The sequence below is a fragment of the Gavialis gangeticus genome, unplaced genomic scaffold, assembly GCF_001723915.1.
Source record: "Gavialis gangeticus isolate Ggan-Ray unplaced genomic scaffold, GavGan_comp1, whole genome shotgun sequence".
Lineage (NCBI taxonomy): Eukaryota > Metazoa > Chordata > Crocodylia > Gavialidae > Gavialis > Gavialis gangeticus.
In genome coordinates this window covers 22683975-22702164 of record NW_017728996.1, presented here as the reverse complement: position 1 = coordinate 22702164, position 18190 = coordinate 22683975, and the positions used below count along the sequence as shown (strand labels likewise).

Here is an 18190-nt window from a genome sequence, read left to right as displayed (position 1 = left end):
CTGCCTCAAAATGCAAAAGGCTGCAGGTACAACAAGGACAGCATGGTGATCTGTTATACTTTATCTTTGTGTGGGGTGATAGAAAGCTTTTGCTACTACAGCTTTCTCTCTGGCCTCTTCAGCTTATGGGGTTTTTGTGCTTTATTTTCCATTTGCATTAGTTACAGTGAGCACCACAAACTGGAAACGTGTATAAATCAAGCCTCACAGTCCTTTCCAGCAAGCTCTGCACATTCAGTTGCTTTATATCCATGCTATCTCAGACCCAAATGCAGAGAACAGAGTGTGGCATATGTTTGCTCAGCTCCAAACAAACGCCTCTACCCTTGGAACTTCCAGTAGCTACCACCAGACTCTTGCTAGTGATACTTCCTGAATCACTGTCTCCCATGATTGGTTCTTCTGCTTTGAATTTTCATTCACTCAGTAGCAATCTATTGGTTAGTTAATGTGGAAGCCAAGTACTAGGTGATTTGCAAATGCCTAACCCAACCTTCTAGATAAAAAACCTGCATCTGTAGAATGACAAAAATGACTTGGGTAATGATTTGGGCAGAAAGTAATGAAACTTGCAGCTTCTCTGAAGCATTTCATTACTGATGGCAAGTATTCTACTGGGAAGTATTTACCATGCTGTGTGTGCGTGTGCTGTCTCTAATTTTATAAATAAGACATTTGGAGTATTGAATGGAGGAGCCTGGTACCTTTCAGTTCCCCTCTCTCCCTCACATCTCAGCCACCATCTGCCTGGCTGTGGACAGTTAGATACAGCTTCTTTAGCTGTTGTCCTAAATGGACCATAGGGATGAGAAGCAGTACAAGGCAATCCTGCACTCCGCAAAGTTGTCTGCTTCTTCTGTAGCCCCATGTGCCAGTCTAGGGTAGACGACATCACAATCCAGAGCTAATGCCCAAAGCCTGTGGAAAGATTCCTGCGGCTGTCAAATTTCTAGTCCCATTCTGTACCTCCTGAACTTAGGATGCTTCTTTGGCAGGGCAAAACCTTGCAGCTGCTTTTCAGAGCATAGTTTTCATGCACACTTTGACAAGCTAATTGGGAGTTGTTTGAATTTTATTATTCCATCAGGAGCAATGTGAAGAGAGCCACCAGCTTCGACTTCAGGAGGCCCAGGAAAGCATAAAACGCTACCAGCAGCATCACAACATACAGATCGTGAGTACCAAAGGCAAACTTGCAGAGCCTGCCAGCCATGGTTCTGCCTGCCCAAAGCTTACTCACTTGTCTTTAAATGTAGAAACGAGAGACAAAGAAAGAGGAAGAGAAAAAGAAGAAAGCCTGGATAAGCCAGGAACGCCAGAAAACACTGGAAAGGCTGAAAACATTCAAGGAGGCAAGTACTGTAAATATCATTTTAAAAGGATAGTTAAAATTTGAAGATATTGAAGTTATTTATCCTTCTAAAACACTTACATGAAAACTGTATGCAAGTGTTCAAGGTAATGTGATCTACACAGGCTGGAAGAATGTTACTATTGAAAATATTGTGCAATTATCTTCCCCAAATTCATTGTTCTTCCTCTGCTGTGAACTTCAGGACTGCCACAAAGGACATGTTTACGCATGCCAGTGCTCCAGTGCTGGGTGCTTTGAAAAGCGCTTTTGAAGGTGTTTTAGTTCAAAAGTGCACCACCACCATTTATTCCACGCTGACGCGCATTTTGCTGTTTATACAGCTGCAAGCGATGCAGTGCTGTGCACGTCAGCTCACATGTGGAGCAGACTCAATTAATCATGTCAAGCGTGAAAATGTGTGTATATAAATGCCCAGAGAGGCTAAGAAAAGAGTTTCAGTAGCCCCTGCTCACTTTAAAACAGTTCTTAAGGCAGCAGTCTTTCCATAAAACAGAACCTCTTCAATCGGTCATTTGGATCTTTGCTTAAATAAAAGATCATTACCGTTGTTTTCAGATGATTAGGGTGGATGGCGACAGGTGATACTGCCCTCAGTAGGCACGTTACATTCCTGTGTACGTATTGGTACATTTCATTCGTGAGTTTGATTGATATAGGCCATGTTCAAACTATTAATGTGGACTGGTATCTGTTTCTTCTCTTCTGTTTTATGACCACTGTCCAGAAGCACAATAAGGTTTTATAAGACTGAAAAGTTTATTCAGCGCTTTAAGTAAAGCCTTCCTTTTAGGCAGTTACAAACATTTAAGTGAGGACATCTTAAAGAACATCAGGGCAGTGGATTAAGTAATGGTTAGAAATGGGAAGAATTTGGCAGTGAGCTTCAAGAGGGAAATTATTAAGAGTGGATCCATCATCATCCAGGTTTAGTGATGTCAAGTGTTAAACTAATGTGTGAGTACGTGAGTAAAAAAAAAAAAAAAGTCAAGAGTTTGTTCTCACATACAAGACTCTGAAATCTCACCCTGTTTCCCTACCATACGGAACCGTGTCACTGCACTACAATCTGACATATGGTTGCCTGAAGTTTAGCAAAAAAAAGAAAAGAAAAGGTCATTCCTATTTCTGCAGTCTATTTTTAACATTTGGACTAGGTTTTAAAAGCAGACAGTCCTTTACACTACCAGTGGGAGGCCAGGTTAGGACCTTTATACTGTGTATAATAGAAGTCTTGCCTTTCTTAAGTTTTTCTGCTTTTTTTTTTTAAATAGCAAAGTACAAGCCCTTGGGTTTGTTACGCTGACATTAAGGGTGCTGACAGATGTGCAGCTCCCTGCTGTAACTCGTGGCACTTTCTGTGAAGCGCCACGAGTTACAGCAATCCCCCCCACCCCATCCAACAGACATTCTCTGTTTGGCGGGGAGGGCAGCAGGGAAATTGAGCTCCACTTTGGAGTTGCCCCTAGCCCTGCTCCCCACTGCCTCTTAACTCTGGTGCTGACTGCAGGATGGGAGGTAGGAGGGGAGGGAGCTCTGATTTGGGGTTTGCCCAGCCTGTGCTGGAGATGGGGGCGGGTGGATTGGAGCCCCCCACCAAACCCCAGATCAGAGGTCTCTCCCCTCCCCGCCTCCCATCCTGCAGAAGGTACCGGGGATATGGGTGGGTTGCATTAGCTCAGCCCTGATCGCAGGCAGGGACAAACAGAAGCTAGTGAAGGTGCTTTGCTTTGGGGCACCTTCATCTGAACCTTCATTAAATAAGGGTTAATTGGTCTTGCAATTGGGCACTTTTAAAGCGCCCTGCAGCTGTGCACTTCTGCTTTTGTAATTTTCTTTCAAGAGGGAAGAATGGATATGGGAGTGGGGTGTTTTAGTTCATTTGTATAATTTAGCAAGAGGTTGAGAGAGGAGTGGCAGAGAACCTGTGGTAATCAATAGCTTCCTAAAGGCCTCAAGATCAGCAAGGCAAAGCTGCAAGACCCACTCTGATGACTGTCCTATCTGCAGGCTTACTTGAATGACAGCAACACTCACCAAAGCATAACAAGTAGAAGACAGTTTTTCTATTACATGGGTTTACTGGGTATCTGATGTTAACCTGTGCATCCATTTTACCTCTTTGTGCTCTGACACAGTATGGATAAGGAACAGGCTAGAGAAAAACCAGGAGTGGGATTTTTCTAATTAGCTTTATGCTAAAGCACAATTAAAGGAATACTTGCAAACAGATCAGAATACGCAGAACATGCCTGAACTGTTATCTGTTCATGCTGCCTGTTTAATTCTACCTTCACTCCTCAATAAGTGCTTCAGTAAATGCCCCTTTTGTCTAAAATAAATGCTTGGAGCCTTCTGCTCGTGAGCAGCCCTTCATTATTAAAACAGCATTTGTATGCAATGAACTGATGGAAAAAAACCCCCACTAACCAAACAGATTTCAGTAGAGAGCATAGGGTAAAGGGTTCTGAAAATCCCTCTGAGAATCCCTTCAATTACTGCAGTGTTGTTTCTCTCACTTGAGCAAGCAAGTAGCAGAGGGTCTTTGCTCCACAATTCCTGTCTCTGCCTGTATTTTTTTTTTACCAGCAAGATGGAGACATCATCTGGCTACTTTTTGTTTTCAGAAGTGTCCAGCTCAGCTTGTGCTGAAAACGCCTCCTTCACAGCTTCACAACACCAAGCACCCGCAAGGTGTTTTCCATGAGACTCCAGCGCTGTCCCCTCAGCCTATGTCAATAATCAGTTTAGCCCCACAGCAGTCAAGCAGCACCCAGCTAGCACCAGGCAGTGGTTTAAAAATGCCATGTCAGAATATCCCAGCAGATACCCCTGTGCAGGTTTTTGATTTCACTGAAGATTCAAAGTACAGCAAAGGACTGATGATGATGCCTCCACCACCGCCACCTCCTCCCCCACCTCCTCTGCCACTGCATTTAACGGCACCAGCAACCATCAAAGAGCAGCCACTTCCCCTCATCTGTGAAGACTCCACAGCACGTGCTGCAACACAGAGACGAGCTGACTCACCCAAGTGTTCTGTAAATGACTGCACAGGTAAACGCACTTGTGTTGACTAATCTTTTTCTTCCTCTGGCTGTAGAGGTAAACAGTGTAGCTGCAGCCCTAAGGACAAGAAGTACAGAGTTTCTTCTCTTGACTTGGGAAAGCCTTTAACCCAGCTTCTAGAGACCAGATGCTATTAGCACTGACCATAAGTCAAGACTTAGGAGCAACCAGGGATTTTGGGGAGCCCAGTTCGAGACTCCTTGGAGGGACCTTCTGGGCAGCACAGCATTTTCTGTCAGGTTGGATGCCCAGTGTTACTAGTTACAGGAAAGTTTTGACCTCTGTGCCTGGACTAGAATCCATTTGGTTTCTCACATGCAAATGACTGTACAACACTCCTGCTCGAGGGGCATCATAATTAAAAGCAGCATTTAAAAACTAAATGATTCTCATGCCAGCACTGTATTTTATATGGCTCTTGCACTGCTTGTGATCCCTGCTCTCCTATTGACTGCAGGATGAATCCTGGATTAACAGTTAGGCTTTTGTAGCATACATGTATGGTCTGCAGTAAGAGGGACCCCCCACCGCCCAAAAAACCTTGCCATAGATATCTTTGAAATAGGTGTGCTGTTTGAGATGAATGGTGTTCTCGTGCAAGTTACTACAGCGGACAGTTTTGCATTCCTACAAATCCCACAGTTTAGTGTTTACAGAGTATAACAAGTGACAGTACAGTTTAATGCTCTAAACCAGGGGTATCAAACTCATCAGGCCCTCTGGGCCAGAAGAGTAGTGAAGATCTGGTCTGTACCTGTAGAGTATCATTGTGCTTTGTGCACAGTGTGTGCTCTGGATCCAGCCCTGCGTGCTGTGCATGAGACTGCTTCAAGACTCGTGAGTAGCATGACCAAGTGATAGGGCTCCTCAGGCTGCATCCTTTACACTCCTGCTCAACTCAAGAATCGTGGAAATTCCTTATCGGTTTGCCCAGATTAAATTGGCTCAGTTTCCAAGTAAGACCTACTTTCAGATCCTGGGCAGAGCTTCTGTAAGTGCACTTAGTCAAGTTGCTGGCTTTCATTCTGCAGTGCTCATTGATCACAAGAACAGTATGCCCCATGAGATAGCATTGTTCTCTGCTTGGGAGTTGTTAAGGTACAAGCTGAGGTTGACTTTTGCAGTTGGAATTCAGCAATTCAGATACTGAATGGGAACAGAACGCAGCAATCTCCCATAATTGTATTGGCTACTTCCTGCTAACAGGCTTGTCACTCAAGTGAGCAGATATTCACAAAACATGCGGGGAGGTCATTTTTAAGTAGGAAGGCAGCAACTTTACATTGCCACTCTTCACAGGAGAGCTGCTCTTTGAGCAAAGTGATTCCCTTGAAACGTGTACACTCCTTTCTTTCTCTTTGTCATAATATTCATGCTACAGCTAGCCAGCCTTTGTAACAACCCAGTTAGGAAAGTCACCACAGGCAGGACTGCCTAAAAAGTTCACTTTAATTCATCAGAGGGGCTGTGAAATGGAAGCAAATCTGAACTGCTGAGACAATAGGGAAGCCTCCAAATCAGCAAGGTCCATGTGGCAAAAATTGTGTACATAGATAAGTGTGATTCAGCCAGACCAAGCACACAGGACTGGGAGTTAAGTCTCTTATAAACTTTGCTAGTGCTGGTAATTTGAGCTGTTCATAACATTCATCCATTATTTCTGCGTGTACAAAATCTGTTGTATTCCAAGTCCTAACCTCTTGGAACTGTCACTTTTGATGTTTTCAAAAATTAAAGTGCAGGAAATTTGCAGTTCAGGGGTGGGGTTTGTTTGTTCTGTTTTAGGAGAGAAAAGCCAGCTATTAATTGCAGGAACAGTTCCGACATGAACACCTGGACCTTTTCACCAGTGGAAAGCCATCTGCTTAGAAGGTTACACTTAGCCATGCAAAATCCTTGTGCATTAGACACGTTTGCGCATGGATTTGTAGTCTGGAAAGGTATTTATATGCTATATTCAAAATTTTGGTAACTAGCATACAGAGATTTGAATGCAGAAGATTAGCTCTAAAGTATTACAAATAAGCGCTCCTCTCATTATCTGTTAATCTCAGTGGCCCATGACCAGCAGCTCATCTTCATCTGTAGAAAGCTAATTAGTGCAATTAGTTTGTGGGCCTTTGTTCCATCCTTACCTGGCATTTGCAGATCTCTCCCAAAGTACTGCCGAATTCAGCATAGTATTACATTCTCAGTATGGCATGTGAAGAATTCATCACACAACCTTCCCTGTACTGCACATAAAAAAAAACCCTTGAAAGCAGACAGTTCAGCTGACAGCTTGGACCTGTTGATGTAGAGAGATGGCTTTTTTTCATTGCTTTGTGTGGTGACCTCCTTTCCTTTTCTGAGAGAATCTGAGGATATCAACAAAGACTCCAGCAAAGTAGCCTGAGCCTGGTGCCAGGGTATAAAAGAAAGAGTAGCTCATGCAGCCTGGTCTTGGCATGCTGGGGGCTCTGAAATTCAGAAACATACACTGAACATTTAATTCAGATCTTACCACACAATTTATGTTCAAACTGAACTGAGACGAGAGCTGCCAGCCTGGTTAGGGGTCTGATCCAGCTCTCACTGAAGCCAGTTGCATTACTCCCACTGATTTCAGTGGTTCAGTATCATGCTGTCATACCACAAGTTTCCACCTCTTCGTTTTTCCCTTAGTTGAACAAAAATGCAGTTGACAGTGGCAGCAGGCATCTGAGCAAGCTAAGGAAAATGCTAGTGTGTCTAATAGTGGACACAAGCTAAGGTTTTTGGTTCAGTAACTGCTTTACATATTTTCAAAAAACTGCAGTGACAGAGAAATGTGTCCTCCTTTGCATATAATTAATTCTCCAGTACATGAACTTGTGCAATGACAGAGAGGGCTGGATTCTCAGCTTGAGGGGCCCAGTTCCAGATATTGGGACTACTAGCTTGGGAAAAATGTGAGAATCTGGGTCCAGACAGACAATACTTAAATCTCTACAAGACGAAGGGAACTATCCCAAGCATCCTTATAGGGTTTTATAATTAAATAATGTAGGTATTGCTGACCTCTCTTTTGAGAACAATAACTTGGTTTGATCTGCCGTAGGAACCATGGATAAGGTTTTGGCTTCACTGAGACATGGTGAAGTTTTTCTTCGAAGAGTGGAAAAGCCTAATTCATCACCTTCAGATACATCAATAAAAGACAGCATCCTCTTAGCCATAAGACAAGGAGTTAAGCTAAGGAAAGTGAATCGAGATCCAGAGAAAGTTGTCAGAGAATCCAGCAATGAATTTGAAAGAAGCATAAAGGCAGCCATCCAGAGAATTAAGAAAGTGTCTGCTGACTCTGAAGAGGATGAAAATGGTGATCAGAACAGTAGAGAATGGGACAGTTAACCAGCTCAGCACAGCTTGTGCCTTGGTCAATTTGCACTTTTTAGGTGACTCTGCCTTTCCTCAGCAATAGGAAAGGGTGTATAGGATCGTTATTCCTGTAATTATCCAAAATCTCCTGAGTATTATATCAAATAGTCCTGTTGCTTTTCTCCAGAGGCTGTGTAGATTTGTTTTTAAAAGTGAGGCTACACTGTAGAATGCGTTCCTATGGATTAACAAGAGACCGCAGCTCATCTGTGGAGACTCCAAACCCTTGAGCCTGTGGGGAGCTAAATCCAGGATCACAACATCCCTCCTACTTTAAACTTTACGGCTCCAGAGTGTATAGAAAAGATAGTGCAAAAGGGTTTTAATAATAAAATTAACTAAAATTGACACCACCAGCAAGAAGATAATCCAGGAATTGAAAGGCAAGAACAAAACCAGAGAGCCATTTTAAAGCAATTTGCAACTCTGCATCACTACCTCCCAGGACTGGAAGTTCCCTTTGAACTACATATGGTGTATAATACAGATTCCTTGTAAGGTTTATCACATTAATAACAGGTTTAATATGCAAATAATTTTCCACTGCATTGTAGTGCCTGCACTGTGGAATGACCCAGCAGTTGTGGTTGTGAAGAGGAATGCTGGGTATTGAAATAACTACTACTGTATTAAATTACTGAAAAAGTCCACTCTTAAAGATGATAGCTTAAAATGTTTTTGCTTTTTGTTTTTTTAAAACCACTCTCAGTGTTTTGAAACAGAATGCTTGTTTATGCAAATACGAGCAGCCATAAGGAACTGTAGTCATAAGAGAAGGCCAAAATGTTATATTTTCTGGGATCACTCTTTGATACAGTGCTACTGATCATCTGTATGGGAAAAATGAGGCTTTTATACTAGCTCAAAATTTTTACTGCCAGATACAGCCTTAAGTATTTATATTATACCTGGAACCTAAGTAATAGAAACAATTGATAAGTGTTCAGCTATATTTATCTTGAGTTTTAACATGTATGAGGTTTGTTTTGGGGGTTTATATGGACCCTTAATAAAAAAAAAAAGACCTTATGATACAGATGGATGATGTACTTTATTCTCATTTTAAAACTGTTTTGGCATAAGAGTTACTTGTTCCTTATTAGTTAAAATCCACAGCAAGGGCAATGTCAGCATATTGCATGTACATCCTTAGATGCAGGTACAAAGTGATGTTTTATTACAGCAAACAAAGGTGCTGGATTCAGCTTAATTTTTGTTTTAAACAGGCTATCAGAGGAGCTGTTAGTGCAAATGTGATTGGATGCAGCTGGAGTTATTTTGCTGAAAAAACCCCTCAATTACATGTTTTGTATTTGAGCTTTAGCTGGTGTCAGTTGTGCTTTCACCCAAACCCTCCTGGCCTCCATGTTATTGCCCAAGCCTCTTTTTCTCTCAGGCTTTGAACCTTTGGCCCTGCTAGCCTCCACATCACTGCCCAAGCCTGTTGCTTTTCTGTCGGGGTATGCTCCCTTAGCCTTTCGCCTCCACGGGGTCACTTGCAAGGTAGTGGGGCTAAGGCTTTCCGGCACCCCATACTCGCCATTCCCTGAGGTCTGCCCTGCCACAAGCAGCCCCACCACACCATCCTCCCCAGCAGGGCATAGTTTTAGGTCATTCCCCAGGACCCATGCAGGCCTACCTGCTCTCTCCCGGGCACTCTGTCACAGCTTCTGTCTCATAATCTGTGTGTCATCTGCTAGTCCCATCACTGTCATAGGCTCCTTGCAGGATACCTCCCGTCAGGAACCTGGGCTACAGCCTCCATACCAGCCTGCTTGCTGGCTGACCTCTCCTCTCTCAGCAGTGACGTGTTCCCCACCAAGGGGGCCTTCAGCCTCTTCTAGGCTCTGGCCTCACCTCTAGGCCAGCTGGGGTGCCAGGAGCTCTCTGCAACCCTGGCCTGCCCCTTGCGGTGGGTTTCCATGCCCTTCGGCCTGTCAGCCCCAGCTGTCTTGCATTGACCAGTTGAGAGTCTGAGGATTGGTGTAGCAGCAGCTGACCTCCCTACTCAGCAGGGGTCCCCCCCTTGGCCCCACTTTACAGCCATCAGCTCCCATCAGACCTGCCTAGTGCCCCAGAGATCTTCTGTCTGGCAGCCCTCGACTCCACTGGGCTCGTCTGAGCCCCTGGCCTCAGTCAGGGCCAGTTCTGATCAGGGACTTGTCTAGCCCCTCAGTAGGCCCCCCACTCTAAGCCCCTTCTCTAGGCTGGCCTAGCTCTCCTGAGGCCCATAGCCATTTCCTCGGGGCTTGGGACCCCACTGGGTCCCTAGGAACCTTCTCCATCCCTGTACTTCCTACTCTTAGCCTCCACAACATTCCTGGGAGCAGCAGTATGCCGGCCGGGAGATGTTACTTCAGCAGTGTCCCTGCAGCAACTGTTGGCCTTACTCCTCAGGGCCTGCTCTTACAGATTCACAGATGCCAGGGTCGGAAGGGACCTCAATTGGGTCATCAAGTCCAACCCCCTGCCCTAGGCAGGAAAGAGGACCAAGGTCAGACACCTGGCTGGGGTCGTCTATCAAGCCTCCTCTTGAAGACCTCCAAGTTCGGTGATAGTACCACCTCTCTTGGCAGCCCATTCTGGATTCTGGCAACCCTGACTGTGAAGAAGTTCTTTCTAATGTCCAGCCTAAATCTACTCTCCATCAGCTTGTGGCCATTGTTCCTGGTTATCATAAGGGGTGCTCTGGTAAATCCTATTCCCTGCTGCCCACACCCCCCAGTGAACTTGTATACTGCCACAAGACCCCCTCTCAGCCTTCTCTTGCGGAGGCTGAAAAGGTCCAGGTCCCTCAGCTTTTCCTCATAGGGATTTCCCTGCAGGTGTCTGACCATGCAAGTTGCCCTCCTGTGAACCCTCTCAAGGTTGTCCGCACCCTCTTGAATTGCAGCGCCCAGAATTGGACGCAGTACTCCAACTGTGGCCTGACCAGTGCCACAAAGGGGAAATATCACCCCCCTGGACCTGCTCGTGATGCACCTACTAATGCATGACAAAGTGCAGTTAGCTCCGCTAATTGCTTTGTCACATTGATACTCATTCATCTTGGGAGTCGACAATGACTCCCAGATCTCCTTCCACCACTGTGCTGCTGAGAAGTCTGTAGACATGCTGGTGATTCCTTCTCCCTAGGTGCGGCACCTTGCACTTGTCCTTGTTGAACTGCATCCTATTGTTCTCTGCCCTCTTCTCTAAACTGTCTAGGTCTGCCTGGATTCAGTTTCTTCCCATCAGTGTGTTTACTTCAACCCATATACTCATGCAGCCAGGCACTCCTCCAATCAGGCAACTTCCTGGCTGTCATGCAATTGCCTAATTAGGTCTGCAGTCACCTTCAGGCTGCGCTGCTGCCTGCTTGGGCCCTTAAACTGGCAAGCACCCCAAAGGTGCACTGCCACACACATTCCCCCTCAAAATCCTTCCAAGGAGAAGGGATGTCCCTCTGCTGCTCACACCCACAGGCTCATCTGCAGCTTGCACAAGCCCTTCAAGTGGCAAGCACCTCACGGGTGAACTGCCACACCCTCCACAGCCAATGCCACTGAGCACCTCTAAAGATCACCTGAACCTCCAAGTCAGGAACTCCGCTCCACATGAACACTACCATAAGGCTGAAGTTGGGGAGTAGGACACGTTTCTTGGATCATAGCACAAACTCCTACAAGACCCCACCACCACTCTGTAGTAGGGGTATACTGTATTTCTGTGACCTTGCCACACAAAGCCCCACCAAAATCCACTATTTTGCAGTCTCCCCCGGGGGTAGGAGGAAAAGAACAAACCATGTGTGACTGCTTAGCAAGGCAATGGCGTTAGAACTAGTAAATAAAAAAAAAATTAAGTTTTTAGGGTTAGTGGTTTCACACATTTGTGGCTGATATAGTAAATATGAGCTAAGTTTCTGACTCCTGTATTGAGTTAAAGACCATATTTACTTTAAAAAAAAAAAAATCATACTTTACTTAAAAACCATACATAAAACAAAAAATCAGCTCCCTTGTACCAGGAGGTATATTATAGCCTAGATATTCAAATTAATGTAGCTTCTTCCTGTGCAATATCCCAGGCCCAGTTGGGATACCTCTGCCAGTGCGACTAGCCATGTGCAGTGTGTGGCTCCCAGTTCATTTGAACAGCTGTTCTACAACCATCTGCTGCAGAGGCCCGTGTGGTCTGCCAGCAATAAAGTTAATAATCTTTCCCCATTATGTTTAGCCTGGTATTGCACATGGATCCAAGAGAAAAAAGTGATTTCTCTGTTACTCCAAACACCTACAAACAAAGTCAATAGACATTTACTGTCTGCATCTTACATCTCTCCACTTACCTTGCTGTGCTGAACCAGAAAATGCTAAGGCTCAAACGGATCCTACGTCTTCATCCCATCCTTGAAAGCAACAGGCCTTTCTTTGCTGCTGGATTTACTTATTTTTAAATGTTAGCTTCTTGAGTACCAAGGGCATTTATTTACATTTATAATGTAGTGTATTAAGTTAACTGGAGACCTCATTAATGGCTAATTTCAGTTACGTGTCTACCTTCAGTGCTGTATGATTGGGCTTTTGAGGAGGAGGTTTGGTAGAGTTCAGCTACCATAAGTCTCTTACTCCTTTAGCAAACCAAGCCACTCAAAGACAGTCATGCATTTCCCCTGGGGAAAGCAACAACTGTGGGCTCATGCAGCCCTGGGGTAAGCAGCTGAGCCCTGACCTTGATGCTGGTGGAGCTGCATACAGAGTAAAGGCCTGTGACACGCCCACACAGCATTAACTCTGCTCCTGGGACTGGCAACAGTCAATCCCAGTACACGAGGTTGATCATGTTAGTAGAGCTGTGATTGTGATGACACTGCCTGGGCTCTGTAGCCCGGGGAGGGGCTTTCCCAAAGGAAAGATGTAGGTCCTCCAGGCTACTTCCTCCCAACACTGTATCGTGTATATTCTTATCAGTAGCGGGGCACTAGGGTCCTCTTCTCCTCTGCACTGTTAGCATTTGGAGGGAGATAAGTGTGGTCTCTCAGGCTAAGCTGCTAAGTGAAAATACAGCATTACATGGCAATGTGCACAAGGGAGAAAGGAATGTAAAATGTAACACTCGTCCTTTCAAGTGAGGAAGGGAAATGTTTGGCATGGACGCGACTTCTCTTCTGCATAGGTCAAAGGCAGAGTATTTCCGTCTTGGGAGTTCGGGAATACAGCCGGCATTTTTCTGCAGCCAAACCTGGTAAGAGCAACCACCTATTACCACCACCATTCCCCAGAGAACGTTTCTTGTGCTCTCTATTCAGATGACACTGTTACAGCAACAGCCACCTAAGAGCAACATAGCACCACAGCACCAACATGTTGCTACCAACAGACCTTGGCTGTGTTGCTCAGAGGTCAGGGTTCAGGTTCATCTTAACCCTGCACTTTGTTTTCAGACCTCTGAATGTAACCCTATTCAGTATTCAGAAAGGGCCTGAGATGCCTAAATCCTGCAGTGCAGGTTTCTGTCATTGAATTGCCTAGGTGGGATTTGTGCTTTTTTTTAAATAAAGGGAACTTGCTCCTTGTAGTTCACAGCTATTACCTCAGTCATCACACTGGTTTGCAGGGGAGATGCTACCATAGCTAAGTAAAGGGTGCTATGTAATACCTGCTCCCTCCTGTGCACTGTGCATATGTTTGCTCTGCAATCACTGCAGCTCGTGTAGACACCCTGAGCTACCTTTGAACTAGCCAGCTTGGTGCTGCTAGCAATGCATTTGCAGGAGCATAGCACACAGCACAGGTGAGCTGCCCAGATCCTAGGTGGGTTTTACAGCTAGGCATCTCTCAGGACTGAGCTAGCTGGTTTATGAGCCCCTAGACTGCTCTGTCCTCTCCTACCACCCATCCCCTTTTATTCCACTCCACTCCACTCCTAACTTCATGCATTACTTGCTGGGGGGGCTGGAAGGAGGAGGGAGGGTCAAATGACTCGGTCAGATTTGAGCCACCAGGTCTGCACAAATAAACAAATCTCTCAGCCTTAGGAGAGTCCTGCTGTGGACCCTCCAGTCCACGTATCACACCAGGTCCATGCTGACAGGATCCCGCTTCCTGGCACTGACCTAGAAACAGAAAGGAGTTCTCTTCTCCGCTCCAGAGAAACCGCCATTCTGCTGTTATGGGGCAGGCCAGGCCTGAATTTGGCCACAAACTGTCAGCAGCAAAATCATTTTTCCAGAGCCTTTGCCTGCCCAAAGGCTGTCCTCCTCCTCCTTTTCCCCCTCCCCATCACTTCCCTCCTCCCTTGCTCCATTCTTCTCTCCATCCACCGTTTCTATAGCCATTTCTCCCACCGGGGTAAGCATGGCCTGTCCCTGCTTTCATTTCCACCGACACTGCGAGTCCTGGGGCTGTTCCAGCAAACACGTGCACTCAGTGTTTTTCCCCTGCCCTGGGAGCCGTGTTGTATACAGCAGAGCGGGGACTCAGCTTGTGAAGCAGCGACAAAAGCTTGTTGAGTTGGGCTCTCTTGTACAATTTCCATATTTAAGGTCTTTGGGCACAAAGTGCCCATCCAAACCAGGAGCCTCCCCTATGCCCTTTTGCTTTGCGGTCTGTCACATTGCTGCTTTAAATAGCCATGGGTCATGTGTAAGGGGCTCATTCCAGGCTCCATGACAGTCTCACATGCCTGGGAGTTGACTGCTCAGCTGCAGTGCTGGGAACTAACACTGCTCTTCAAACAGCTCAGGGGGTGAACAGGCTTCAGCTCCTCCTGCAAATCTCAAACGTTTTTTGCATGCTGAATGGCAGCAATTTGACTGTGGAACAGCAGCCGGGCTAACACAATTATTGGGCCATGATTGTAATTTCCAGCCTAGAGATTTCCTTTTGCAATCGCACCTACACTTCAGCCAAGCTCTGATAGGAAAGTCTGTTGAAAATATTTAATCTACACACAGCTGAGGAGAGCATAACACTGAAGACACTCTTCAAAAAGGCTCTAGAAACAAGCAACACTCCCCAAACCACTCTCTCCCTCCCCCACACCGTTTCCCAAAGCTCATCTCTTCTTTCAATTTGCAGGCCATCCTTTGCAAAGAGGTCTCCAGCAGCAAAATAATCATGTGGGAAACTTTCCCAGCAAATGTTATGGTATTCATCTCATCAAACAACCTTGTGGACTGGTTTGTATCTTAATAGTAGTATTATGCACCCAAAGCCTTCAGACTCTTCAGCTAAGCAGGCAAAAGGTAATGGATACTTTGAAAAAGCAGGCGAAGGGCACATTTTGTGCTAAACCCATAACAAGCAATGATTTCCGCAGCTGCCTCCCTGTCACTGCGGGGCTGACATTTTGTGTGTGGGCTGTGTTGCTCTGTGGCATGATTTCACTTCCTTTGCATCACAAATTGCAGAGAGCTCAAGGAATAGGAGAGGGTGGCTGAATCTGTTTCAGAGCTCTCTTGGGGCAGATTAATGTTAATCTGAAAAAAACTGCTGTGACAGCTCTTGCAATTCAATACCATTTTACTGCGTCTCAGCCAGGCCTAGGAAATCAAATCTTTAGCATGAAAGTATCTGCGCCAACAGTCCAGTATCACTGGATTTTAACAGGAAAACCCGGCATGAAAGAGTTAAGGCTGTACACCAAATCCCTGTACAACTAGCTAATGAGGCAAAAAGGTCAAGATAAGTTTGTTACAAGCATCAGCTGAAGGTATTTCTAGGGAGGCTCAGCTTTAAGGTATTTAAAGACTGCTTGGTTTGACATGAGAGAACTGTTGACATCTGTATGCTCAGTAAGGGAAGTCGCAACAAGTCTGCCTGCTGCTCAGCACCACATCCAGCGTCTGGTACAGGAGTCCCAAAAGGTACAAGTTTGTCAGGGCTTCTGTCAAGGTGCTTTCTAAGGGGTTTCCAAACATCCTCTTCAGAGCTGTGTCCATAATGCAGCTTACAAGACTCATTTAAAAGCTGGGCACAAATGTTTGTGTGCAGGGACGATTGCATGGAGCCTTTTTTGGTGAAAAACCTACATTTCAGCAGACAGGAGTGATCCAGACCACACCTGCAAACGCCTGGAGTGCGACTCCACTCCTGCAGGGACCCCACTGACCTCAAGGGACCATTCATCAGCTAACATCCAGCATATTCATCCGTGTTTACAGAGCCCAGCACTAATATGATACTGTCTGAGAACTGATACCAAAGTATGCCCGGCTGTCACCCCCGTTACCGGCTGGTCAGCCACCTGCTATGGCCAGAGGTCTGCCCTTTGGATCAAAGGTCTTAAGTTCAGCTCTTAATAACCAGTGCCTGAGAACTGTGACACTTGCAGCGTTCCTGATGAATTGTACTGTATTTAAATGAGGCAATAATACACTGGATCCTCTCAGCTGTGCTTCACAAGTGTGCTCAGCTGGTTATCCAGTCATATTTAATACACACACACTCGCAATAAATGTACCCGATCTAGCACCAACTCCAGTAGCATCATGGGCATGAAAAGAAAACAAAGGCCATTTCTCCATTCAAACCACCCTTTCCAGTCCTCACGTGTTTTTTCCCCACTGTCCATTTTCAGAGATCTGCTATGCTGTAGCTTGTCATGACATTTCAAAAAGCTGCTTATTTACATCCTTATAGGACTGATTAAAGAGCACAAAGACCACAGAGATACTAATGAACTTCCTCTATCAAAGACTGGAAGAATTACAGGTCACATTAGAAAATGCGAAAACAGCGCTATTTTTCCACACTGTATATGGACATGCATTGTCACCTACAGCGGAGCCTGAAAGCAAAAATTAATCCCTAAGAAAGTAGAGTTTTGCCCTCCCCTCCCTTCCAAACTTAGGAAAACCAAGAGAAATGTAATTACATAAGCATCAGCTTCTGACATAAGCCAGGACTGCATTTGACCTCATAGGCCAGATCCAGGCACACACTTAGCACCCCAGGAAACAATTGCAGGCACTCAGAACCCCGCGAGAACGAGCCCGCTGGGCACACACGACTACAGTGGATCTCAAGTGTAAGTGAATTTTTTTCTCCCCTATTTTCAGGAAAAATCTAATACATATTCAAAAGGCATTTGTTTGAGAGGTCTAGAGTCTGAAGTACTCCAACTACAGAAGGCACAGACAATAGCAGAAGTTTCCCCACTGTCTTGAAGAGACATCTCAACCTGACACATGCATTCAGTCTCTGACAGGTCTACTGAAACTACCAGCAAAGCAAAGCCATCAGTAGAAAATACCTGATGCCAACACATATGAATAAGGAACTGGACAGACCACCAATTTATTTCAGAAGAGGTCACTGTACACACACGGGGCTGCACTGACTATTTGTCTTGTCCAAATTTGAACTGGTGACCTGAAGGAGAAAGGCTGGGTTATCCCGGATACATGGTCAAACCCACCCCCATTCACTTGGGAAGTACTTTTCTTCAGTGCTTTCCTGCCATTACTTCAAGTCACTTTTCATCTGTTTTTATATTTCAAACGGGAAGTGTGCAGTGTTCTAGAAGAACACAAGCAACAAAAGACAGAAATGATCAAAATCAAGTTATTCATTAGTGACAAAAATAGAAGAGCTCCTTCTTTTTACTTCCTGGTTATAAATAGGAGATCAATAGGCAAGAACACCTACTCTCCAAGAGAAACGGGTGTGTTCCCTCGCTTGGAAAGCACTTTGGGTTCCATTTTTTCCTTTTTTGTCACAGAGGGAACACCTGCATCCTAGGTATTATGATGAAATATTGCTAACTAAAAGGTACATATTATTTCAACGGTATCCATAGTTTTGAAGGAACATGAAGGGTATCAAAGGAAAGTTTTATTAAGTGCTACTTCAAACAGTGGCAATAAGGGTAAATTTACAATCCCTACAGCAAACACATGTGCACACGCGCGCGCACACACAGACACCCCCCCCCCATATCAAGGACCAGATGCTCCCTGGTTCCATTGTGACGAGAGGCCTAAGGCTCTGTATTTCTTCTTCTCAATCCCCTACACAATGAACTATCCAAAAGCAGAGGGCCAGGCTGAGTCACAACACGCAACAATAGGGAGACAGTAACATAGCCCAGCCTTCCTCTCAAACCACACTGCAAGCCAGCCATGCTGTAGTAAACTAGTACTGGTAATAATAGCGATCTGCAGAGTTCAGAACTCTCTAGCCAAGACTATGCAGGACCTACTTGGCCATGTAGTTTTCTTTGCCCCCTCCCTCAGTTCCCTTCCTCCTATCAGGCCTTGTGACAGAAATTCTTCCAACAGCCTACCTTGAGCTGTCTTCTTACAAGAAGGCCCAGCAGTGTGCCACCTCCTTCAGGTCAGGACAACTGGATCACAATCGCTTCAGT

The 18190-nt window shown here is 45.3% G+C and overlaps 1 protein-coding gene across 1 annotated transcript in view; it reads left to right on the top strand.

Moving 5' to 3' along the window:
• WHAMM (WAS protein homolog associated with actin, golgi membranes and microtubules) overlaps positions 1–8876 on the top strand; it is a 26001-nt gene extending 17125 nt beyond the window's left edge. The window contains exons 7-10 of the mRNA XM_019504130.1: positions 1088–1174; positions 1257–1352; positions 4000–4429; positions 7521–8876. Coding sequence (XP_019359675.1) covers positions 1088–1174; positions 1257–1352; positions 4000–4429; positions 7521–7813 — 906 coding nt within the window. The 3' untranslated portion in view covers positions 7814–8876. The remainder of the gene's footprint in view (positions 1–1087; positions 1175–1256; positions 1353–3999; positions 4430–7520) is intronic.
• Positions 8877–18190: the final 9314 nt, after the last annotated feature.